This window comes from Nanorana parkeri, unplaced genomic scaffold (assembly GCF_000935625.1).
Source record: "Nanorana parkeri isolate BGI_ZX_2015 unplaced genomic scaffold, ASM93562v1 scaffold1758, whole genome shotgun sequence".
Classification (NCBI taxonomy): domain Eukaryota; kingdom Metazoa; phylum Chordata; class Amphibia; order Anura; family Dicroglossidae; genus Nanorana; species Nanorana parkeri.
Genome location: NW_017308026.1, coordinates 259660 through 286398, shown reverse-complemented (window position 1 = coordinate 286398; position 26739 = coordinate 259660). Strand labels below are relative to the sequence as shown.

Sequence of the window (26739 nt, the reverse complement as noted above, 5' to 3'; positions counted from 1 at the left end):
CACACACACTGAGTGGCCAGATTATTATGACCACCTGACATTTGTAGGAGATACATATACACACACACACATATAAACAAACGTGCAATAAACACAGTTGATTGATAATAAATGGCTTCAGCCAATCACTACCCATGAGTGACAGAAAGGTTTTCGTGTTATCATTCATATTCTCTGAAAAAAGGCCAGGAAATCATAAATTCTGCCAGGGTATGTAAACTTATGAGCACAACTGTATACACACATACATACACATTATGAAGAGTGATTCGATCATTTGTAATTAACTGCAAAGTCCCTCTTTGCCAAGAAAATGAACTTAATACCCCAAAAAAAAAATTCCCCTGCTTTTCAGCTATGCCACAAAAGGACCAGCCGACATGTCAGTGATTCTCTCGTTAACACGGGAGTCAATGTTGACAAGGCTGGGGACCACTCTGTCCTGCTGATTGAGTTAGAATAACTTTAAAAGGAGGGTGGTGCTTGAAATCATTGTTTTTCCTCTGTTAACCATGGTTACCTGCAGGGAAACATGTGCAGTCATCATTGCTTTGCACAAAAATGGATTCTTGGGCAAGGATATTGCTGCTACTAAGATTGCACCTAAATCAACCATTTATCGGATCATCAAGAACTTCAAGGAGAGAGGTTTAATTGATGTGAAGAAGGCTTCAGATCGCCCAAGCAAGTCCAGCAAGCTGGGGGGACTACAAGGATCTATATTACCCAGCCGGTCATGCAGCTCAGTTGGTGATTGAAAGTCTTGAAGACAGAAAAAAAAAAAAAGAATTCCCTGCAAAAAAAGAAAAAAAGAGGGAATTAAGATTTCCGGAAGGGAGCTTAGGTCCTTAATCATTAACACCAGGCAAAAAACTGAGCTGGCTCTACCTATTAGGAGGTTTTGACACAGTCAGGGGCCGCCCCCTAGGCTGACCTTTTGTTTTGTGCCCAGTGGGCTACTCCTGAAGGTGGCGCCTATAAGTCCATCGGTAAGAGATTCAAGATCTTCACTGTGTCCTTGAATGAACAAAAGAGAAAATCTGACGGGCCCAAGGGGGGAGCCAAAAGGTTGACATGAAGAGAAGAAAGATGAGCTCACGGCACCAGGCCATCCACCCAGCAACAGACATGTCCAATGCCACAATACTGAGCAAAAAGTGTGCCGCTCAGCATAAATGGATATAGCTCCCAGTAGCTCACCACCCCAGGAACTAGCGCGCAGAGCCGCAGCAGCCATCCATCCCACACCTAGCTCGTGGTGCGTGTGCAATCATCATCACTGATGACGATAGCCCACAAGGGAAAAACCAACACACAGCATACAGAGTGGCTGCTCACAGCCCCTGGATGCTTGACAAAAAATAAGCTGCCTCTAGCAAATGGCAGGATGAGCCACCAGCAGGGGCGTCCCCAGAGCTGTGCTTTGTTGTTTTATGCCCAGCGCCCTACTTCTGCAGGTGGCGGTATAACCCTTCCATAATATGAAGATGTCAGCTGTGTTCTTTAATGAACAAAGAGAAATTGTAAGGAAAACAACACCAAATCAAAGAAAAAAGTGCACCCCCGTCACAGCCTGTGCTTCTCTAGACCCTACAGAATTAAAGCACAGTACACCGGACCCAGGGAATTCTCACTGCAGATTTTCATCATCCAGCAGCAGGGTGTTAGGGAAACACCCCTTGCTGACTTTGCCCTCCCAGTGGGCATGCTCCCTAGGGGGTCTTCAAGGGCATGTCTACGTTCGCAGATGGACCATGGCCCTGGACTTGTATAGCACCCTGCAGTTAACACCACACGATGCACAACATGCCAAGTTGAGCGCCCGTGTAGGATCTTTCTCCCTGGTGCAGTCCGTCTGTGGAGTTGATAGAAGTGACATGAAAAAAGGTAAAAGGAAACAATGGTACTGTATGCTTCGCTCACAACAGACAAAAGATATGGATTTCAAGACAGTGGGTAGAGTCATTAAAAAGATTGCTTTGCACCCCATTGGCCAGATAGCACTATTCCATAACTGCTGGTATAGTGCTAACATTTTATGATTTTAGTGCCTGTGGTATAAATATTGAAGATTAATTTCTCTACAAGGCCTATAGCTACCGTGGTGAATGGGAGCTTGTTTTTTTAAGTTCTGCTTGTTTAAAAAATTTAAACATTTTGTCCACGTTAATAGTTATAAAATTGACAGTTATGACAAGTTTTGCCCTATATCTTTTGTTTAAAAAAAAGTTTAATATAATCATGTTCTCTAAGTATTCCCAAAGCTTACAGGTTTAGGTAAAACAATTGATGGGGGGAATTTATCAAACCTGGAGCAGACAAAATGGAGTACATACAGTATACCGAAGTATACCCGGCGTATAAGACGACCCCCGATTTTCGGGCGCTTTTTTGGGGTCTCAAACCCCACCTTATACGCCGGCAAATACGGTATCTGTGCATGGCAACCAATTAGCTTTTATCTTTTATTTTTTAACTTAAAAACTGAGGAGAGAAACTTTTTGGTTACTATGGGCAACTGCTCCAGATTCTGTCTGCTCCCGTTACGATTAATTCATCAAAATGTATTTTAAAATGTATCCAATACAATGAGAGGGATTTATCAAAACTGGAGCAGAAAAAAATCTGAAGCAGCTGTGCATGGCAACCAATCAGCTTATTTCTTTCATTTTCAAATCTTAACTGAACAAACTGAAGACAGAAGCTGATTGGCTGCCATGGGCAACTGCTCCAGATTCTATCTGCTCCAATTTTGATAAATTCCCCCAATGTCTTTCCTAATGTCTACTGAACAGGTTTTCCACAGTACAAAATGTGAAAATAAAACCAAAAAAGGATATCCACCGAGAACGGATATTCTGAAATTGTTAATGAGCCTTCATGGTTTGTGTAGGGTGTTTTTGCAACACTTCACTATTTATGAATTCTACTGCTCATTGAATGGTTATATTCTTTGGGGATGACAGATAATTTTCAAATTGACAGTCCCCGCTTTATAAAAAGGGAAAATTTCTTTAGACAATAATTAGATCAAATACAAATTAAAACATTCTAAAACATTCTTCCTAAAGGTGGAGGAAAAGAAAAAAAAAAAACTTACCACATTTTGCTGCCCCAAGCCATTTAGAGGATGAGGAAGATTTTGCTCCAGCCACTGTGGAGCACCACCATGGATGATTTGCTCACGTAACCAAACAAGACTTATAAATGCACAGAGTGTGCATGTAACAACAAAGCACCCCTGTAAACAGTCTGCTAATAAATTTTCCCTGCAATAAAACAAAAATGCCCAGGTAAAAATTGATTAAATTGGCTCAATCCATTTTATGCACTCTCAGTATACATACTCATGTACAGCAATGTTCGTTTCAGGGTTTTAGTTTTTTTCGGGGTTTTTTAAGTACCCATGTTCTTAAAGCAGAACAAATTGGAGAGTAAAATGTACTCTTGCTCTTCCCAATAGTTTAAGCTAGCATGTAACACTGCAGGTGTCACAGACTGGCTCTATAGTTCGAGAACTGAGTGCTCACAAACCGCTGCTCACTTCTCCCTGCAGAGAGTGGTGACTGTCAGTCACTACTCCCCGTAGGTATTCCCACCTCCCCACTATGATGCTGAGATTTTAAGCTCAAATGTTGTTAGGCAGGGAGCCTAGGAAACTAGTTAGAGATCCTACTAATGGCTATAGTTAGAGATCCTACTAATGGCTATGTCTAATTGTTCCAGTAAAATACCATATACAAGTGTGAAAGTCATGACCTAAAAAAAGTGATAACCTACTGAAATTCAGGGTCACAGTTTAATAAAATATGAACACTTCTGTCTTAGAAAAGTGTTTAATACTTTCATATTATGTTCCTATTTATAAAAGCAAGTATCTATGTACCTCGGGATACACATCCTTTTCACTCTTCTCATCGCTTTTAGTTTTACCAGTTATAATTCACTGTTGCAAACTCCCAAATCCAACGGGGGGGCTAAATGCCATACATGACAGATGGAGAGACCCGCAGCTCTCCCACTTAACCCTACCACATCTGGCGAGTCGTGAAAGCAGTTGTGGGGGGGTATGCATTTCAAGTTAGTGTGCCACAATGTGCATTGCCCCAATTTGTCCTCTCAGCTGAATCAGATGGCACCCGCATAGATCTTGTACTGGCGTTAATAATATAAACATAACTGGTAAATGTAATTGTTTCATATATATTATGTTCAAATTAATACTGATGCAGCCATCAGATAAGGGTTATATGTTGTTGTTATAGACTTTGAAACAATTGTGGCTATCCAGATCTGGCTGGTACACTTGTGTGTGTGTGGGTCTGGCATATTCCAAGATGACAGGGAGAATGAATGAGACATTATTTTCATACATAGATTTGGCTACCACAGAGCCCAGACCTTAACCACATTGAGAATATTTGGGATGTGTTGGAGAAGACTTTACGTAGTGGTCCAACTCTCCCATCATCACTGCAAGATCTTGGTAAAAACTGAATGCCACTCTGGACAGAAATAAATGTTTTGACATTTTTGTCGAGTGTGACTTTTTTTTTGGACAGGCAGTGTATATATGGATATTATTTAGACTGCTACAAAAACCCTGAAATGTGGGTGAGACCGGCACCTTGAACACTTTGGTGCCCTGTGGCTTGGCCCCTCCTTGTGGGATATGCTCTAGTTTACTGCAAAAGAGGATGGACTGCCGATTTAACGTCTGATATAATTGTGTTATATTTGTAACATATAAAACGAGAAGCAATTGTGACAATATATCTGTAAATGCAAATATTGATAACCAAGTGTTAGGATTAGGTTGTTGGGATATGTTTCCAAAAGAATAATATATACAGTATGTACAACCCCAATTCCAAAAAAGTTGGAGCGCTGTGTAAAATCTACCTAAAAACAGAATGCAATGATTTGCAAATCTCATAAACCCATATTTTATTCACAATACAAAATATAAAACATATCCAATGTATACACTAAGAAAATGGACCATTTAAAGAAACAACATAAGGTAATTTTGAAATTGATGGCAGCAACACGTTTCAAAAAAGACAGGGCAACAAAATGCTGGCAAAGTATTACTAAAGCTGCCCACACACCTTACAATTTATCTGCAGATTTTCTGTGGTCAGATGGAAAAAGTGCAACAGATTCCTACATCTACGCTAAACTGTGTGGATGGAGTAATCTCCACCTGGGCCAATCTGTTGCACTTTTTCCATCTGACCACAGAAAATCTGCAGATAATTGTAAGGTGTGTGGGCACCTTTACAAGGAAGAGCTGAAACAACTTTTGCAACTAATTAGGTTAATTGGCAACAGGTCAGTACCATGATTGGGTATAAAAAGAGCATTTTAAGGTAGATTAAAAATCTAAAAGGTGGCCATACACTGTACAACCATCGCAAGACCTTAGTCTTGCGATGGTTGTAAAGTACTTAAAAAAACTTACGATCTGCCCATCTTGGACAGGCAGATCGTACTTGCGATGACTGCAATGAGGGGCGTGCTTGCGAGGACGGCAAACGGCTGTGTGCGCGTGCGCACACCGGCACGTTCGTCAGTTGTCGAACAAGCAGGCCACTAACTCGCCGAGAATCGTACGATTCCCGGCGGGTTTTCTAGCCTGCTGGTTCGACGGAAGACGTGCGACCGTACAGTAGAAACGGTTGCACGCCTTCCATACACTGCACGATTCTCATACGATTGCGGGATTTCCCGCGATTCTCGTACGAGAACCGTGCAGTGTATAGGCACCATAAGGCAGGTCTTGGATCCAAGTCATGGTGATAAAAAACAAAACAAACAGCACGTTTTAGGGATAACTTAAGGGGTACAGAAACACAAAATAGACCAGGTTCGCCTGATCGTGTGATCAAATAGGATTTTTGACTCTCAGTGAAATCTGTTTCTTGAAGTACAGTACAGGACACAGGGAATTCAGAGACGACTAATATACAGGTATCACTAGGTGATTGGACACTAGCTAGAGCTAAGAGCTATGAGGACCCTCGTATAACACCTCCCTCTCCAGGAAATCCTCAGTTTTTAGCAAGCAATAGGGGGACACAGAGGTTAAGGTGCTGTCCTGTACTGCACTTCAAGAAATGGATTTTACTTGTAAGTCAAAAATCGTATTTTACTTGATATACGATTGCAATTCAAAGAAGATTGGAACGTGCCAAATCAATGCACTGAGGGGAGGGCAAAAGCAAAACAACCACTAACAGGCCCAACAAACAGATCAGAAGAAGCCAACTCAGATGGCAGCCTGTAATAGCCTGGAGTGAAACAAAGCATAAGGGACAACCTCAAAAGGAGGCTACCATCATTCCCTCGTGGCAAAATACACCTCGGATCCCATAGCTTCCCTGGAGGAAGGAACACCTTTCCCTGGATCATATCTAGTAGGAGACCCAGATATTGCAGTCTGTGAATTGGCTCCAAAGACTTCTGTAGATTAAGAACCCAAACGAGAAGCTCCATTGTACAAATTGCCGTATGGATATCCTCCCATAGCATCTGTGCGGAGCGAGCTTTCAAGAGCAAGTAGTCCAGGTAACCCACAATGTGACCCCCTGAGACCTCAATAGGGCAAGGATTGGGGCAACAACTTGGTAAGAACCCTAGGTTTGAAGAAGAAGCCAAGAAAGCAAGCATAGCCGCCACAATCACTTCAACTGTAAAGCCGACAGTCAGCTTTACAAGTTTAAACAGGGTCTGTTTAAATAGGCCCGATGCCAGTGACGTACACTGTAGGTCGCTGGTCATGAAGGGGTTAAGGTGATGCTGCAGAATGACCTGAAAGCAGCAACAGACGAAATCACTGTGAACCTGACTAAGGAGATCAAAGACCTGAGCAATCGTACTGACCTTTTGGAACACAAGGTAGACAACACCATTGAGATTGCTAACTCTCACACTGATCTTCAATCCAATCTTGATACCGCTATCCTGAAGCTCCAGGGATTCAGGTACGAGATCTACTCTGACCTCAGCCTGCTTACTATTCAGAGGGGCAGGGCTCACAAAACCTTATCTACTTGACCTTCGATCCTATCACATTAAATATGCTTGGGGAAACCTCTTCAAACTGGTGTTTTAGCATGGTGGGAAAACGCATGCCATGTCATCTCAGAAGAGGCCCACCGTATCCTGGCTTCCCTTGGTCTGCTTTCTCCTTCCAGGATGGCTCCGGCTTCTCAAACTGGGGACCTAAACTATGAAGAAAGACTGCATGCATGAAACTTGTTCACTCTTGAAAAGAGGAGACTCAGATTAATATTAACACAGCCCCCTTCTTCTACTTTAAGGATATGGGATGCAGTTAAGTTTTCCAGCCTCTTGATTTCGTCCCACCTCCCCCTCACCACTCTCATGGGTAACCCCATGTTTTCCTCTGCGATTAAAGACACTCTGGCCTTCACGTGGTGGTCTGCCATGAATAAGTCTTCGGGTGAAACATGAGAGGTTGTAGTTGGTTGGGGGTGTGCAGTGCTGGCATTTGTAGCTTTATACACTTTTTCACTGATATACTGGATTTGCTGTGAATTTTAATAAAGTCTGCAGTATTGGGATTCTCTGGATAGTGCGGTCTGTTCGTATACTGCTGCATTCTAAGGTGGAGACACACCTATTGGACCAGCACCTGGGGAGTCCTGATGGTGGCTAAGGAATTAGAGCGGTGAGATTTCCTTTGGCTCTACGGTGGTCTGCCCATGGTTACACACTGGCTTCATGACACTGGCTCCACGACACTGGCTTCATGATGATTTTACAATACTACCCTGGGACTCCATTGTCTCCAAACTCCACCCCCATAAAATCATTTTTCCATTATGTTCAAATATGATATTGGATACAGTCCCTCATTAAGGGTCGAGACACATCATCTATGTTGGCATTCTTTGAATGAATGTCTGCGCTCGATTCAGTTGAACGCTGCACTACTACAAAATTACCTGAGGATTGGGCTACAATCTGGGATTCGGTTTTGAGATGTTCCTGCAACATAGCTTCTCAAGAGTCTGCACACAAAGTTCTCATGATATGGTACCTAGTTCCTGCTAGAATAACACATTTCTTTCCCTTGTGTCCTAGGTGTTGCTTCCGTGGCTGTAGTACTGAGGGTGATGTCATGCATTAACAAAATCAATTTTTGTTCTAAAATGTATAGGCTTATTTAATCGCTGTTTCACATTCCAATCCACAGGGACCCCTGGCACACTTTGCAACAATGAAAAATGATGCAGCTTAATCACTTACAACAGAAACTGGTTGATTTCACATTGAGGGGTGCAACACAGGTACTCACAGACAGCACCAAGGTTTGTACGAGTGTCTCCTCTGTGGTCAAAAATCCTGGCATCCAGATGCAACAGCCTGCTCGCAGATGGCAACGGATTTGAAATCCCACACTCACAGCACAGGTCCCCAACCAAGATGGCACCCTGTACACAACTACTACTGAGCATGTTCCTGATTCCCAATACAGCACCCACAGCTCCTACTCAGCACATGCCAAAGAAGCTGAGGGAATCCCAATATGGCCGTGGCAGTGCCCGTCTTTTTTTCTTTGTTTACCATTGTCATAGGCAACAGAGCCACAAACTGTGCTGCAGACTGGTAAAACCTACTGCTCTGGTCAGGAAGGGACCAGAGAGGGGGGCCAAGAATCCCCATCTGACCAAAGGACGAACACTGTGGCATATAGAGGGACATCTGCACCCTGTGTTGTGGAAATTTTATTAGGATGTGTTTTTAGTATATTGTAATCATGGCTCTCAGTGTCAGGTTTACTGCGTCATGCTCGATTGGAACGTGACCCGGATTAAATCATCATTGAGGGTAAACCATTGGAGTAGATATCTTCCTGTGGATGTACGTGGCGGAGCAGTTTTTTCTTAGCTAGTGTGTGGACGCATTTGCTATGAGGACATAGTCTTATTTAAGGTACATATCTGCCTTTATGAAAGGAATGTGCGGTCGTATTTCTGATGCGTCTGATAAGCGCGCTGGAAATAGTATGGCATTCTCCCTGCAGATAAGCTCGCATTCATGAGAACCATAATAACTTTATTGGGCATTGCTCCCTGAGCAATGCTGGATAAAGTTCGCTCCAGTATTAATGGGAGATTGTGTTTGTGGGTCTTGGAAAGATGGCGGCTTTGCACACAGGTTTATGGGCTATGCACACCGCTTCTACTATGATACAGACATACACTCCCCTTTTCTTTTGTACACATGTGTTTTGTTGGCTGGCTATGTTATGTTGATGTATTGAGGAAGTGATGTTGGTTGTTGACATTACTTCCTGTTTGAAATCACTTCCTGTTTGACATCTATAAAATAAATGGAGCTTAGGTGGAGGGAGGTCTCTTGGGCACAGAATCTCCATCATGATGCATCTTGTCTGACTATGCATGAGTGTTGCCTTTCCTTGCACAAAGGAGCTTAATACAACTACGTGCTTTTAAGCACGGGGAAATTGTTTGTGTTTGGCGCGGCATGGATTTGTGTGTTTAGCCCAAGCGAATTTCCATAACACCAGTGACCTAGAGAACCCTCAGTGGGGGAAGTAGGGGGAGACCCACAAAACTTACCTCCAGGCGATCGAAGAGCCAACACAAGGAGGAGACACCAAATGAGGTGCACCCTTTTAGACCTTCACTTCCCTCTCTTCCGGTGAGCATACCTCCTCCTCCAGAAAGGGGTGTCTAGGGATGGAGTCACACAGTTGCAGACAGGCCACCGCCCTGGACCTGTATGGCACCCTGCAGGTAGCCCACAAAAAAAAAAAGATATCCCATTGCACACCAGACCGGAGGCCCACTTTAATATGTAAAGCGAGTGTTGGAATGATGTGTGGTATGGTTGGAGCCACACAAATTCAAACTTAGAAGAGATAGTCACCCTCACACCAAGGCCCAATGCATTAATATGTCCCTTCATTAACATATTCATGGTATACTATGTTATTTGCCTGATGAAGGGATCTCGGTAGGTTCCGCTACATTGCTCATTCTTGATGCCAAGTGTATGTACCATCAATACAAGGACGTATTGATGCGCTGGACCTTGGTGTGTGGGTGAGACTCTTCTGCAGTTAGCCCGACCCGCTGCATCACATGCCAAGTTGGTGCCTAGCGCAGGATCCAATGCCCAAACTAAAATTTCAGGCCGGCCGTGGGTCTTCAGTCCAGAAGGATTCAAGTACGGGCCCCGAAGCTGCGAGGTAGCCACAGTGGTTGGACGCAGCCAAATGATCTTGTTTGAAGAAAAACACACTAAGTGTAGAACTCACCCGAACCATGTTAAGGTTGGGAGGTGCTAAATAATGGGAGTAAGAAGTGTCCACAACATTATAGCCCTTATCCAAAAAATTGTTCCACAGAACTACACTGTTATTTATTAATCTAATATTCTGCTACAGCTCCTTCTTAATCAACAGAACTGGCTCTTGAGAATATTTTTAATCACATCGGGTGGTGGCAAGTCTGATTGTCTGCAAATTTGACCTTATTGCAGATAAGAGTTGCCACCTGTGGGTCTGAAATTAATTTCTGGATAAGATATTCAGTCCATCATGAAAGTTCTAAATCCAGAAAAAAAAAAAACAGGGAAGTAGGACTGTGGACATAGGTGATAGAGAGGCCAAAATCATTATGGTTGCACTGTGATACAAAGGATAATACGATTTCTAGAGTGCCACCCCAAATTACAATTATATCAATATATATATATATATATATTCTAAAAAATTATGTTTAATAAAATGGGATTGTTTTTTCCAAATGTTAGTGTCCTCCCAGTGGCCCATCATCAGCTTATCATAGCTGGGAGCAAAATTAGCTCCCTTAGCTGGCCCTGGACTTGCTGATAGTGCTGATTAGGAAACCCAAAGTAGTTATGGCTCAGAATAAAACATGTCTCAATAACAAATTGGGCCTGCTTGTAATTAAAGTCAGAGGATTTTGTGGGGTGGTAATTTAAAAGCTTTATTACCAATATTGTGAGGGATGGATGTATATTAGGAAGACACATCTGAGGACCTCCTGCTTATAGGTCACCTCCCATTTGACAATTTGGAATATTACCAGCATAGGTGTTGAATTCTTGATATATGACATTAAAGATGTTACTAAAGGTTGTAGTAACCAATTAATGTATAGTGATAAACTGCTCGTAAGGCTATTTAGACTTGAAATTATAGGTCTATCTGGAGGATTCAAGGTATCCTTGTTTACGTTTAGTAGATGATAAAAATAGGACATATTGTAAATGTCCATATAGAGATAAGACCATTCGGTCTAAGATAGATTCTTCTTCTCTCCTGGAAAGCATTACCCACCAATATTTTAATTTACTTTTGTACAGTTTGCAGTATGCTGAGATCACCGCAGCCGGGATGGATCCTGACATTACTGTCGAGATCCACGCAGCTGCGTGCATGACAGCTGGCTCTATCTAGAGGCAGAGCCAGCTGTACCCGCCCCCTCCTCCGTCCGCTCTGCCAGTCAGCACTGTAGGATCGGAGCGGGAAGGGGGGGAATCCCTGCAGGTAACCGCAACTGACAGTCACGGCTCTCTGCAGGGAGATGATCGACAAGTGAGCGAGCGATGGTGTGTGTTCACTCACTTCCCAATCTATTGAGCCAACGTGTGACAGTTTCTTTGTCACACGTCGGCTCGAACTAAGAGGTTGAGTGATTTTCACTCACCTCATAGCTCTCCTTTAATGTTAAATCAATATTGTCCATGAGATTAATTAGGGCCCCACCCAAGTCTTTTTGTGATATAGATGGGTATATGTACGGGAATAAATCATTTTTTTATAAAATATACAGTACTGTTTAAAAGTTTTAGGCAGGTGTGAAAAAATGCTTTCAAAAATATATATTTTTATTGTTTATGTTTATCCATTTACAAAATGCAAAGTGAGTGAACCGAATAAAAATCTGAATCAAATCAACATTTGGTGTGACTACCCTTTGGCTTCAAACCAGCATCAATTCTAAAGGTGCCCATACACATGCCGATTATCGTAGGATAATCGCAGGTGATCCCGCGATCGTACGATAATCGGCAGGTGGGCAACCGTTTCTACTGTGCAGTTGCACGTCTTGTCTTCTGAGCATGCTTGAAACCTGCCGAAAATCGTAAGATTTTCAGCGGGTTAGTGGCGTGCTCAGAAGACAAATGCCGAACGGGCCGTTGTGCGCAAGCGAGCACTGCCCGCTCAGTATTGGAATCGTCGCAAGTACGATTTGGCTGTCCAAGATGGGCAGATCGTACGAGATTTTAATTACCTTACAACCATTGCACAACAAAAGACGTGCAATGGTTTTAAGGTGTATGGCCAGCTTTAAGGTGCCCACATACCTTGCGATAATCACGGGAAATCCCGCGTTCGTACGATTGTCGTAAGGTGTGTGGAAGCCGTGCGACCTCTACTACTGTAAGGTTGCACGACTTTTATCTTACGAACATGTTCGAAAACCTGCCAAGAATTGTACGATTTTCGGCGGGTGTGTAGCATGTTCGTAAGATAAAAGCCGGACGGGCCGGTGTGCGCAAGCGCACACTGCCTCTTCGGAATTGCGGTCATCGGAAGCCCGCCTCTCAGCCGGGCGGGCTTTTGCGATCATTGCAAGTACGATCTGCCTGTCCAAGATACGCAGATCGTAAGTTTTTTTAATTACCTTACAACCATCGCAAGTCAAAAGTCTTGCGATGGTTGTAAGGTGTGTGCCCAGCCTTACACTTGCACAAAATCAGGGATTTTGTAGGATTAGAGTCAGGTGTATGATTAACCAATTATATCAAGCAGGTGCTAATGATTATCAATGTCATTGGTAGGTTAAAACACAGTCATTAACTGAAACAGCTGTGTAGGAGTCTTAAAACTGGGTGAGAAACAGCCAAGCTCTGCTACTGACGTGAGATTGTGGAAGACTGTTTCATGTAGGGCTGCAACTAGACTAAACGATTATTTCCATAACCGATTATTTTTTCGATGAATCAACTAATCAGATAAAAAAAAAAATTAAGGAACAAACCAAAGCAATACATTCAGGCCTCCGCAAGGCAATAGACTCAGGCCTCTGCGAAGCAATACACTCAGACATCCCTGGCATATGTCACAGAAAGAATTTGTGCAAGGAAAACATTACCAAGCATATTAACAAGATATTGCTAGACACACTGCATGAAAAACTCTGCACACCACCACTTCACTTTGCTGTGTGCGGCTCTGCGTGCGGCTCTGCATGCAGCGTGTAACAAGCTTCACAGGCTTAATTATGTTGGCTGGCACCCCCCCTTTCTTAACCCCCCTTCCCCCGGATGGTATACCTCTGATTCCACTCACTGCACACACAGACACAAAGAACACATAATACACACAACACCGCAATTCAGCTGTTTGCTGCCTGCCTGGTGCCCTCCCAATTGCTCCCGGCCATGGAAGCCACGCCGTCACTCCCCCACCCCCCCTGGTTCTTATGACACTGCCATGCCCACTCATTAACTGCCATTGCTCGGATGACCAAGCCTCTTACCTGGTATGAGGCTCCTTCTTTTCTGGCGGTTCCCTCTTCTCAGGTGGCTCGTTCTTCTCTGGGTTGACTTCCAACACGTGCGTTCAGGGTCTACAAGTGGTGTGCGCGTGTCGGCCAGCGGCCCCGCCACCTTGATATCACCGAGCTGTGTGAGGTGGGGAGGGTGTGAGGAAGAGCTGCAAGCAGGTCAATGAATCGAATGTTCAACTAATCGATAATGAAAATTGTTAACAATTTTCATTATCGATTATTATCGACTTAGTTGATTAGTTGTTTGAGCCCTAGTTTCATGTCACAGGTCAAGACTGAGGTTTCAAGATGACTTGACAAGACTGAGCACAGCAACAAGTCGCAACGTAGTTATACTGCATTAGCAAGGTCTCTCCCAGGCAAAGATTTCAAAGCAGACTGAGGTTTCAAGATGTGCTGTTCAAGCTCTTTTAAAGAAGCACAAAGAAAGGGCAACGTTGAGGACTGTAGAAGCAGTGGTCAGCCAAGAAAACTTAATGGAGCAGATGAGCCACATCATGCTTACTTCCCCTTGACATCGGAAGATGTCCAGCAGTGCCATCAGCACCGAACTGGTGGAAACCAGTGGGACCCAGGTACACCCATCTACTGGCCGCAGAAGGCTGACCAGAAGTGGTCTTCATGGAAGAATTGCGTCCAAAAAGCCATACCTCTGACATGGAAACAAGGCTAAGCGACTCAAATATGCACAAAAATATGGTAACTGGGGTGCAGAAAAATGGCAGCAGCTGCTGTGGCTGTAGCAGGAGGCAGTTTGTTTGCCGAAGGACTGAAGAGCGGTACAATGAGTGTCTGCAGGCAAAGTGAAGCATGGTGGAGGTTCCTTGCAAGTCAGAGGCTGCATTTCTGCAAATGGAGTTGGAGATTTGGTCAGGATCAATGGTGCTGAGAAATACACGCATATACTTAACCATCTGTGACAATAGTGGATTGTGTGTGTGTTTTGTAATAATTGTGGTCACTGTGGTGGTACTGAAATAGTTGTGGGCATTGTTGTGGGAACCGTGGCTATACTGCAATAGTAGTTAGGCAGAGATCCGTGGCTGTGATATTTGTGGGCACTGTTGCTGTATTGTGATAATTGTGGAATTGTGGAATAATGTCTAACTTAACTGGAAATGTGACCCAGTACACATCATGCTTAATGTATGCGTTCCATGAACAACCGTTCGAGGGCGGATACTGTGGAGCAAGGTGTGAGCTAATTGGTTGTTTGGAAGCCCAGATTCTGAATCTAAAACAATCAACTGGCAACACTGGGGAGCATTAAGAACAACATGGAGAGGAGCTTGGATCTGACACACCAAGTTCTGGCAGAGGCAGTGGCTGGAGGTAGCTTTAAAACTAGATCATGGGGGGAAGAAAAGGAAATGGTAGTGACATTAAGAGAGCAGGGATCAAGAGGGCCACTTATATAGAGGGAGATTAATTAATGGGGGGACAGGTGGCTTGATCCAGTCAGTAGTGGGTTAAACTCATCAATGTCCAATATAGTAGGTTGGGAGGAAGATAGTTGTGATTCAGAAATGAGCAGTCAACAGTAACACTAGCACTAGAATAAAGGATATGTATACGAATGTCAGAAGTCTAACAAACTGGAAGACCTCAAACTACCAGTTACCTGAGGAGCACCTTGACATTGTGGGAGTAACAGAAACCTGGCTGAACAGCTTGCATGACTGGGCAGTTAACATACATGGGTACAATCTGTTTGAGAGACAGGGTCGGTAGAAGGGAGGAGGGGTATGCACATATGCAGGTGCACATGCGCGAGTATATCTCTAATGGAAATTGTGATGGTGCTTGTGGCTAGAACTAAATAAGCCTAAGGTAAATAGTGAACTGATTGTGGGGGTATGCTACCTACCCCAAAACAGAGGATGAGGAGACTCAATTCCTCTCACAGATTGAATTGGCCGGGTGAGAAAGGGTAACTTTATTATAATGGGGGACTTGAATTATCCGGACACTGATTAGGCAAAAGCAACCACACACTCAACAAAGGCTTGCCATTTCGTTAACTTTCTCTAGTCTCGTCTTCCAGCTCAACTGAAAAAGATGGAGGCAGCTGTCATTTTTGTCATTGGCTACGGGGTTCCTGGGATTTGTGCATTCCTGTTTTAATGTATGATTTGTATATGTATGTGTGTGTGTATATATATATATATATATATAGATAGTGGCATTGCATGTCAATTCCACAGTATAATGTGGCATCATAGTCACCCAAGACTCTCAGCCAGAGAGGCTGAGTGACACCAGGAAGCATGTACTTTTTCCAAGGAGCAGGCTTTTCAGTTCTTTCCGGGTTTTCTGGATTATAGTTGGGATCCTAGAGCCAGGAGATTTCAAAGAGATTTGGGAGGGATAAAATCTCCATTCCTGGGTCCGGAGCTTTAGTAAGTGACCAGCACCCAATGATCCTACACCTGTGCACAACCCTTATGAAAAGGCTGCTGGCTAGTGTTCAGGGCTCCACCAGGGAGACAGGAGAACTCACCCAGGGTTCAGAGTGGAGTCCAGTGCAGCGGAGAGCATACCAAGTGTGCAGGTTAGCACTGTACTGAGGCAGTCTGGAGGAAACAGAGTGGTCTGAGGACTGAGGCCAGAGCAGCAGTGCTGGACAAGCATTTCAGAGGCTGAACAGATGCAACAGGTCTGCATGCCATGGATGTCACCTGTGGAGGAGAGGGGCAAGCCAGTGTGTGTCATGAAAAGATGTCCAGGGGGAGAGTGTCATCTCCCAGAGTAAGATTGTCCGGTGAGAGGGTGCCATCTCACATAGTAACTGGGAAGAGGGCATCGCGGAGAGAGAAGCTACAGAGGAGCTGGAGTGGCTCAGTTTAACCTGTGTGAGCTTTGACGTGAACCGACAGAAAATTATTTTGATAAAAGTTGTCTTGCACCTTGCGGAGTATGTTGCCAGTGGGGGCATAATATGGTGACATGCCCTGAGCTGTGGGGTCCACCACAGCTGTCTCCCTGCCTGGAGAGAGGGCATGGTACTGACTGACTGCAACCTAGTGTATGAGCTGTGTGTAATGCAGCTGAGCATGGAAATTTTTAGGGCTGAAACAACTAATCGATAAAATCGATTATAATCGATAATGAGATATGTTGTCAATAATTCTTTTAGATTGTAAGCCCCCAGGGGCAGGGCCCTCCTCACCATCTTATCTTGAATTGTATTACGATTGTAATGCCTTCCTTATATTGTAAAGCGCTGCACAAACTGTTGGCGCTATATAAATACTATGTAATAATAATAATTCTTCCCCTTGTAGGAAGAATATTGTCTCTCACATTATGCTGCACCTGGGAGGTCCTCCTGACTCACCATGGCAACTGTGAACTTAACCTCTTATAACATAAGAGGTCTGAACACCCCCGCTAAACGCCATCAGATCTTGAGAGAACTACACAGGCTCTCTAGTGACATAGTGTTTCTCCAAGAGACACACCTATCACATTCCACTAATACGCGTATGAGCTCTTACCTTACCGAAATGAAAGTAGATGGAGGTCGATTCATATTTCTAAAGGGAACTCTCAGCAACACTTCTTGTACTTTGGCATGTATCTACTGTCCCAACCACAATCAAGTTGGCTTTCTATCCAGGACGCTTACAGGCCTCCTGGACTTTGCCTCTGGGATATTGCTGGTAGGGGGGGGACTTTAATCTAGCGTTGGATCCTCACCTGGATGTCTCCTCAGGACACACGGCAATATCTTATAGCCAACTGTCCTTTATCAAATCCAGGTTACATAAGGCGCAACTCATTGACACTTGGTGGTATAGACACCCCTCGGACAAATACTTTTCCCATTACTCAGCGACCCACAGGATTTATTCCTGTACAGATAAGATATTCATATATCACCACCACTTACACCTGGTCAACTCGGCCTCAATAGCCACAAGGACGTTATCTGATCACTCCCCAGTTCGGACCTCCCTCTCCTGGCCGTCCCCTCCAGTTCTGACCTCCGTTTCCTGGCCGCTCCTACCTTCTAAATCTACTAATTGGAAACTGAATGAATACCTACTGCAGTGCCCTATAGCCAAGGCACAGCTGGAAGAGGATATACAGCGTTAATTTCAGAAAAACACTGTGCATGATGCCTCTCCAGCAATGATTTGGGAGGCCCACAAAGCGGTAACTAGAGGGAAATTAATATTGGGTACCAGGAAAAAGAGGGAGTCGGAACGGGCGTTACAGACATTGCTGACACAAATCAAATCCTTGGAACGCCTTTATAAACGTTCTTTACAATTGGAACACTTGCAGGCTCTACAACAATGCAGGGAATACCTTAAAAAAACTGTTGGATGCGACAACGGGCTTATGCAGAAGGCAACAAACCAGGAAAACAAATAGCTAGATCCCTACGCATTAAACAATCGGCAACATATATCCCTAAAATTAAGACCTCGGGCGATAAGATGGTACATCTCTCAAGATATAGCCAAAGTATTTTGTGAATATTACCGTACCCTGTAGAATGTATACCCGACGTTCATACGCTTCCTGCTGATACCCTTCAGCTCAGGAAAACTCTTATCGATAACTACTTGCAAAATGCACACCTCCCAACACTTCCAGTGGAGGAGTTGGAGGCAATGGAAGCAGACTTTACTGTGGAAGAGTTCGCGAACGTGCTACATACCATGGCTACGGGCAAAGCACCAGGTCCGGATGGATTCATCCTCCAAAATTATCGTACCTTCAAAGATCTACTATTACCCCACCTAACCAGCTACGCGAACTCCCTCACCTCCGGTGGGAACTTGCGTACTGAAACGACCCTAGCTCATATTGCTACCCAAACCAGAGAAGGACCCCACCTGCTGCCCTAGTTACAGGCCCATATCGTTGTTGAACGTGGATATCAAATTATACTCTAAGGTTCTGGCACTCCGCATCCAGCCCCTGCTACCTAAATTTGTATCCCCAGATCAGACTGGATTCATCCTAGGTCGGGAAGCCAGGGCCAACTCCCTGCGCACCCTGCATGTCATGTCCTGTGTACGCAGGATATCCCAGGCCAAACTTTTGCAGTCAACAGACGCGGAAAGCGTTTGACAGAGTGGCCTGGGATTTCATGCTGGCAACATTGAGGGTCATGGGGTTGCGCTCGGGTATGATGTCCAGGATCGCTGCGTTGTATCAAAACCCTATGGCCAGGGTGAGGATTAACGGAGTGCTCAGCCCCCCCTTCTCCATGGGTAATGGCACCAGACAAGGGTGCCCATTGTCGCCGTTGTTGTTTGCCATTTCCCTGGAACCTTCCCTGTCCACCATAACTCATAATCCTGATATCCAGGGGGTGCAGGTGGGGCCTAGAGAACACAAATAGGCTGCTTATGCGGACGATATATTGTTTTACATCAGGAACCCCCGAATTTCTCTCCCAGACGTTCTAGCGGCATTAAAAGACTATAACTTGGGGGCGTGTCCAGGACCTGATGGCGTTCAGACGTGTCTAACAGGAGTTACGCTGCTTACGCAGACGATATATTGTTTTACATCAGGAACTCTCAAAGTCTACCATCCTTAATCTAACAGTCCCCCCCCCATAGAAGCCAGAGCCCTAAAATCTAGCTTACCGTTTACGTGGCAAACGCACTCTTTAAAATGCTTGGGGATTAATTATACGCCTCGCCTACAGGATATGTTCAAAATACAACCACATGCCCCTCCTGAATGCCATCTGTGCTGACCTGAGACGCTGGTCCCCCGTGTACCACTCCTGGTTGGGCAGAGTTAATGCCATTAAAATGAATGTGTTGCTGAGACTTCTTTTTATGTTCCAGATGTTACCCATGGGCGTCCCACTTATTTTACGCTGCTTCGGTCACTGGTTTCTAGATTGAGAAACAAGAAAGCAACCATATATTATATTATCTTAGAGAACTATGAGGTGAGTGCTTTTCACTCTCTCATAGTTCTAGCCGACCTGTGACAATGAGACTGTCACAGGTCGGCTCAGTAGATCGGGAGGTGAGCGAACACATACCGGCGTTCGCTCCCCTCTCTATCCTGTCACGGCTCTCTGCCGTGACATGGGAGGGGCTGGATTCCCCCCTCCGCGCTCCAATCCGCCAGCGCTGACTGGCGGAACGGATGGGGGAGGGGGCGGGTACAGCTGGCTTTGCCTCTAGATAGGCAGAGCCAGCTGTCAGTCACGCAGCTAGGCGGATCCCGGCACAATTTTCGGGATCCGCTTCAGCTGCGGCGTTTCAGTATACCGCGAGCAGCAGCTCGCGGTATACTGCGGCGTCTCAGTATACCGTGAGCTACAGCTCGCGGTATACTGAGCCTAGGGTGACGGGAGGACGCTAGTTTGTGTCCTCCCCTTACCCTAAGGAGAACTATAACCCCATAGTTCTCCTTTAACCAGACCAAAATCGCTAGGTGGGATTTCCCTCCCTGATTTCAGGAGGAGTTATAGAGCGGCTTCCCTGGCCAGACTCATAGACTGGCATTACGCTGGGGAGACTAAATTGTGGGTACAAATGGAACAGCCCCTGAGCCAAGCAACTTGTGTAAGGTGTGTTGGATTCCGAAACGATATAGACAATTATCCAATGATACGCACCCCTTGACGAATACGTCACTATCCATTTGGGACGCACTTCACTCTAAACAGAAATGGTCTTACAACTCCCCTCTGATGCCTCTGTTGGGACACACTTATTTCTTACTGGGGCTTCTAGACGGGGGGTATCGTAAGTGGATCCGAACAGGCTGTGAGCTCTTACTGCACCAGGTCATACAGGAAGGGAGAATCAAACCCTTGTCATCCCCTGTGCGACACACCCAGGCCCTCATTTATGGACATTTGGTGTTATAGGCAAATGACACACTTTGTACAGCAGCTCTCTACACCTTTGCGGTCCAATCGAGAACTGAACCCATTGGAGCTGCTCTTTCCCACGGGACCCGCCACTACTAAGTGCATCTCCTCACTAGACGCTACCCTGTCGCAACTGGAAGTTACATCTCCAACGCCCTACCTGGCAAACTGGGAGGGGGAGCTGGACAGCCCTCTTATTGAGAAACGTAGGTCTCGTGTTTTGGCCCTCTCGAGAGGGGTGTCCAGGTCCGCACATATCCAGGAACGTCATTATAAGCTGCTATGTAGATGGTATTACACCCCTCAAAGAGTGCATCAGATAGACAGTTGTGTGTCCCCGTTATGTTGGAGGGGATGTGGACAGGTGGCCTCACATGCTCACATTTGGTGGCAATGCCCAAAAATGACACCCTACTGGCAGGAGGTAGCTGACGAAATGTATAAAATCCAAGAAGCAGTGGTGCCGCTTGATCCCTGGGGGATGTTGTTTGATGGATCTGAGGGCTCAATGGGCCGGTATGCTCGGTCCATTACACCACATTTGCTTAACGCAGCTAAAGCTTTGATTCCAGCCAAATGGAAGAGTGCCTCTGTTCCTACCTTGTTGGAATGATTGGATAAGGTGGAACAGATTTACTGTATGGAAGAACTCACCCTCAATGGTCTGGAGCAAAAGGAGCGCCTAACAAAAACATGGGCTTGCTGGCTAGCATATAAGACGACCCCCTCTTACCTCACCAAGAGGACACAGGTCATGGTATAAAGGGTAACAGTCTGGGGACAAAACACCTGTCGGTCCTCCATCAGGGAGTGCGGGGACAAAACACCTGTCGGTCCTCCATCAGGGAGTGCGAGTACTTTCGTGATCGCGCCTGGTGCTTTGAGCAGCTGGACCATAGGGGCACACAAGGTTACGGCACTACGATTGTATAGCTTACATCATATATCTTCTTTTATGCGAGACATGATCCTACCTCCTCCACCTCCCCGCCCCCCCATTTCCTTATGTCAGTCTTCGTCCTAACCCACCCTCCCCTGCTTCCTCCACCCAACTTCCCATGATCACACCCAACAAGCCCAAATTTCCTAATTCAGGACACGATCTTAGAGTCTGAACAATATAAAAAGTTGCATGTCCCGCTGTATGTAATGTGATCTCTGTTAATTGTCTTCCCCTGAAGGTTGGCTTCTTAACTGTATTTTTTGTCTTCTTATTTGAAAAACGTATTCACTAAAAACTTATACAAAAAAAATTATTCTCATTATCGATTAGTTGATTTTCGATTAGTTGAATGCGCCGCCGCGACTCTGCTCCTCTGTTCTCCCCCCACCAGCTGGAACGATCTGAGTCCCTTCCAATCCCCGCTTGTATCGGCAGAGGCAGCAGGGACACAGAACGCTGGTGCTGGCACCAGCAGGTAAGAGAGACTACTGTTACTCTGCATTCCCCCACTGCCCTAGTCTTCCTCTGCCACCCGTGCCTCTACTGCTGCCCCGTTCCTCCTCTGCCCGCCCTATTCCTGCACTGCTGTCCTGTACCTCCTCTGCCCCACCCCCCATGCCTCCGCTGCCGGCCCTGCCCCAATGCCTTGGGATTTCTCAGCTGCTCCCCCGTGCCCCCTCTTTAGCTGGCAGTATAAAGTCGACATCAAGTACCGATTTAGCTTCTGGGAGCAATACCCAGCCTGCTATTCGCTATTTTAAATTACAATAGCCAAAAGCAGTCAGCAGAGGAGGACCTGAGGGAGAACTTTCTCCTTCAGTTCCCTCCTCTGCTGATTGACAGCAGGCAGTGGGTGGGTGCAATAGCCAGCCTGCTATTGGTTATTGCAATTTGAAAATTTGAAATAGCAGGCTGGCTTTTTCTCCCAGCCACTGTATGCTATGATTACATTCCAAATTATTTAAACGGCATGCGGGAGTCCTGTACTTTTACTTCCCTTTGTTTTTTAGGATACATTTTTGTCAGTGACTTTTCAAACCTCCTAAATTAGCAAATGTGGTCCTATAGAGAATAAGACCGTTACAGAAGTCACTATAGATCCAAATCTATTTGCATAAAAAAAACCTTTATTTTAAGATGTTCAAAAAATACACATAAATCTCATAATCCCTTCACCACACCTCCAGACTCCTCTGGTTAAAACTGACAACATTGTCTTCACACCAACACACATTCATACACTACCATTTTTTCCACCCAGTTCGCTCAGTATTACAAATCTTTCTATTTATGTCTGATTTGTTTTAACATGGAGACCTAGAATGCTGTGTCTTTGCAGATGCAAAAACAAGTCAATATCCTTCTTTTTAAACCATTCCTTCTAAAAGGTACACTGTAGCTAACTGGTGAAATTAATGTTACATTTGTCAATTTCAGACATGTCTTGTTGCATTAGTTTGTTAAAAATTGTATCTAATATACACTGAGCAGATATACTTTCTCCACTTTATGTACAACAGTCTTGTAACATACAATTATTTCCTCTTCTTAGGCTATAAATCTGCTTTCCATCTCCTTCTCCTTTTCTTATACTGATATAAGTAACCCATTGCTATTTTGCTAGTAACCTGCACAAGTTTATTCAAATAATGCACATTTCCTGGCTCTGTTTTCAACAGTCCACTGCCAGCTTATGTCCTATTGCTGTGTTCAGCACATTCAATTACTGTATGCGTTCAAATTAGTTAAATTAAGAGCTCTTGCCCGTCAGCAGTTAATTCAATGGTTCTACTCACTGAGAAAGGGAGATTCCAGGAGCAGATTATAACTATATTTGAAGGAACATTTTTAGCACTTTTGCGCTATTACTTTGTTGCTGCTTTTTGGTTTGAACTTCATGGATGACCCACTGGAATGACAATGGGTTTACTAACCTGGAGGCTTATATCAATATAGGAAAAATGGCTATATGGCGTGTGTGTGTGTGTGTGTGTGTGTGTGTGTGTTTGGCCAATTTTGGTGTGTTGTGTTAAATAAAAGGTTGGTTATTTTATTATATTGGCTTAGAGTTTTACAACTCACATTATTTTAAAGCCATGAAACCAATTAAAACGTCTAATATAATACATTCGACGACTCGAGGAGGAGGACGTGACGACTCGAGGAGGAGGACGTGACGACTCGAGGAGGAGGACGTGACGACTCGAGGAGGAGGACGTGACGACTCGAGGAGGAGGACGTGACGAGAAGCACGAGCCGGGTACCGCAAGCCGGAGGATGGACAGAACGGATGGGAGCCGGGAACCGCAGGCTAGGACGGACGGGAGCCGTGTATCAGGAGCCGGGATGGACGGTCAGGAGCCACATGTCGGGATGCCATCGCAGAGAGGAGAGGGTGATCGGGCAAAGTGGACGATCGGCGGAGATCTGGTGAAACCGGAGCTGTGTGGGTGACTGTGGCCGAGTGAGGAGAGCGAGCGAGTGGTCGGCAAGTGGAGGAGAGTCGTGCTGCAGGAGTGGGGTGAGTGCATGGAGTGATCAGGTACTGGTCGGGTACTTCAAGCTGAGGTGTGTGTGTGTGTGTGTGTGAGGGGTGAATCTGTAATTAGTGTGGTGAGAGGGGTATACTAAGGGAATACTAAAAGGTATACCAAGGGTTAACTAAGGGTTACGGAGGGTTAATAACTGCTGGGCATTACTAGTGAGAAGGGTATACAGAGGGTTAACAGCGGCTGAGCAAAGCAAAAAAAAAGTAATTTTTAAGTGCATTAGGTGCTGGTCATTATTTGTATTACCTGTTGAGGGTTAATTGTACTCTTGGCTGGGCACTGATTAAATCAACTGCTGGGTATTAATCATATTACCTGCTGGGTATTAAGTATAGTATCTGCTGGGTAATAGACTATTTATAAATAAGTATCTGCGGGGGATTATTGTACTATTGTCTGGGCATTAAGGGTACGAGCGGCGGGACATTAAATATAACATTAATAACATTGAAGGTCCTTTCCTTCAACCTAGCACCTAGGTCTCTAAAAATCGCTTTTTAGTACACTCCATTTGCCTCCTATTTTATAATTTGTGCACCATGACAGCTGAGTCGTGCCCCATCCCATCCAGTAACCTGTCCACCTGATCCGCAATGTGCCGACCACGAGCCTCCGGTAAGCAACAAACTGTTCGACGGTCCCGATGGCAAATTACCCTGTCTGTCCTTCTGATGATGGAATCCCCCACCACCAGAATCTGTCACTCCTGTTCCTCCATCCTGCTCCCATCCTTTCCGGAGCAGTCACTCCCCCTGCGGATAGAAGAAGCATCCTGCTCCAGCAATGCCTCCCAAGAACTAATATCCACAACATCCTACAACCTGGCATATTTATTGGGGTGTATCAGTTCAGGGCTGGCCCCTCTCGCACTCTTCCCTCTACCTCGTCTCCTAATAGTGACCCAACTACCCACCTCGGGATCCTGTTCCACCAAACTCCCCTCCTCATCAAGGCCACCCTCAACCACAGCCTGGTGCGTTAAGTCCAGACTCCTTTCCATGTTTATGCTCCTCAATGTTGTCAGTTTGTTGTTGTTTAGATCCAGAATCTGGGCTTCCAAACAAATAACTAGCTCACACCTTGCGCAACAGTATTCACCCTCGAACGTTCAAGAAACGCATACATTGCGCACGATGTGCACCGTGTAGCATAACCACTCATGGAAGACATTTTATTTATTTATTTTTTACATTTAGGCCTCATTCACACACGAATCGGCCTGCACATACAGCTCCGTGCTGCGTGCGGGGCCGTACCAAGTAGCTGCCGGGAAGGACAGGTGCTGCGTGTGATTAGAACGCAGCCCCTGTCCTTCTCTATGGGGCTACGTGGCCGTACACCCCCCTACGCTTACCTTATTTGCAGGTCCGTAGGGGTGCGGGTGATCGTATACATACGCCGCCGGAATGGAACATGTATGCGTCCCGACCAGAAAACCCGAACCCCTACGGACCTGCAAATAAGGTAAGCGTAGGGGGGTGTACGGCCACGTAGCCCCATAGAGAAGGACAGGGGCTGCGTTCTAATCACACGCAGCACCTGTCCTTCCCGGCAGCTACTTGGTACGGCCCCGCACGCAGCACGTGTGTGAATGGGGCCTTAATCAGTTATTTATTTACTTTTAGGCCCAAATCTACCCAGGCAGTTATTCTACTAGTCCCCTGGAGTTTTTATACTAGTACCTCGGAACTATTATACTACTGCCCAGGAGTTACTACCTCCCCGGAGCTGTTACACTAATACCCAAGAACTATTATACGAAGACCCAGGAGTATTTACTCTAATGCCCCGGAACTATTACTCCACATACCCGGGAACTATTTTCACCAGTCCCCAAGAACTATTATACTAACGCCCAGGAGATATTACCCCAATCCCACGAAATTATTATATTAATCTACCAGGAGTCACTCACCAATGCCCAGCCGTTAATCCCCTAACAGTTAATACACAATGCCCAGCTGATAAATTGTTTAATGCCCAACCACTTATACAGTATTTACCCCTCAGATAATAGGGTTAGTGCCCAGCTTCTGTTATAATTAATGTTATATTTAATGTCCCGCCGCTCGTACCCTTAATGCCCAGACAATAGTACAATAATCCCCCGCAGATACTTATTTATAAATAGTCTATTACCCAGCAGATACTATACTTAATACCCAGCAGGTAATATGATTAATACCCAGCAGTTGATTTAATCAGTGCCCAGCCAAGAGTACAATTAACCCTCAACAGGTAATACAAATAATGACCAGCACCTAATGCACTTAAAAATTACTTTTTTTTTGCTTTGCTCAGCCGCTGTTAACCCTCTGTATACCCTTCTCACTAGTAATGCCCAGTGCCCAGCAGTTATTAACCCTCCGTAACCCTTAGTTAACCCTTGGTATACCTTTTAGTATTCCCCTAGTATATCCCTCTCACCACACTAATTACAGATTCACCCCTCACACACACACACACACACACCTCAGCTTGAAGTACCCGACCAGTACCTGATCACTCCATGCACTCACCCCACTCCTGCAGCACGACTCTCCTCCACTTGCCGACCACTCGCTCGCTCTCCTCACTGAGTAGTATTCTCTGAGATACTGCAGGTGCCACAAGCCACTCCAGAGAGAAAGCGAGAGTTGAGGGAACTTAACAAGTGGCTGCGGAGCTGGTGTCAGAAAGAGGGCTTCGGTTTCCTGGAGAACTGGACTGACTTCTCAGTCGGTTACCAGCTCTACAGTCGAGACGGGCTGCATCTTAATGGGGAAGGTGCAACATTTGGGGGGGGGG

General features: G+C 45.2%; 1 protein-coding gene across 1 annotated transcript in view; it reads right to left on the bottom strand.

Moving 5' to 3' along the window:
• LOC108799560 (E3 ubiquitin-protein ligase MARCH6-like) overlaps positions 1 to 26739 on the bottom strand; it is a gene marked incomplete at its 3' end in the record, with an annotated part of 212060 nt that overhangs the window by 12928 nt on the left and 172393 nt on the right. Inside the window, exon 6 of the mRNA XM_018571434.1 lies at positions 3101 to 3269. Within this exon, the coding sequence (XP_018426936.1) occupies positions 3101 to 3269 (169 nt within the window). The remainder of the gene's footprint in view (positions 1 to 3100; positions 3270 to 26739) is intronic.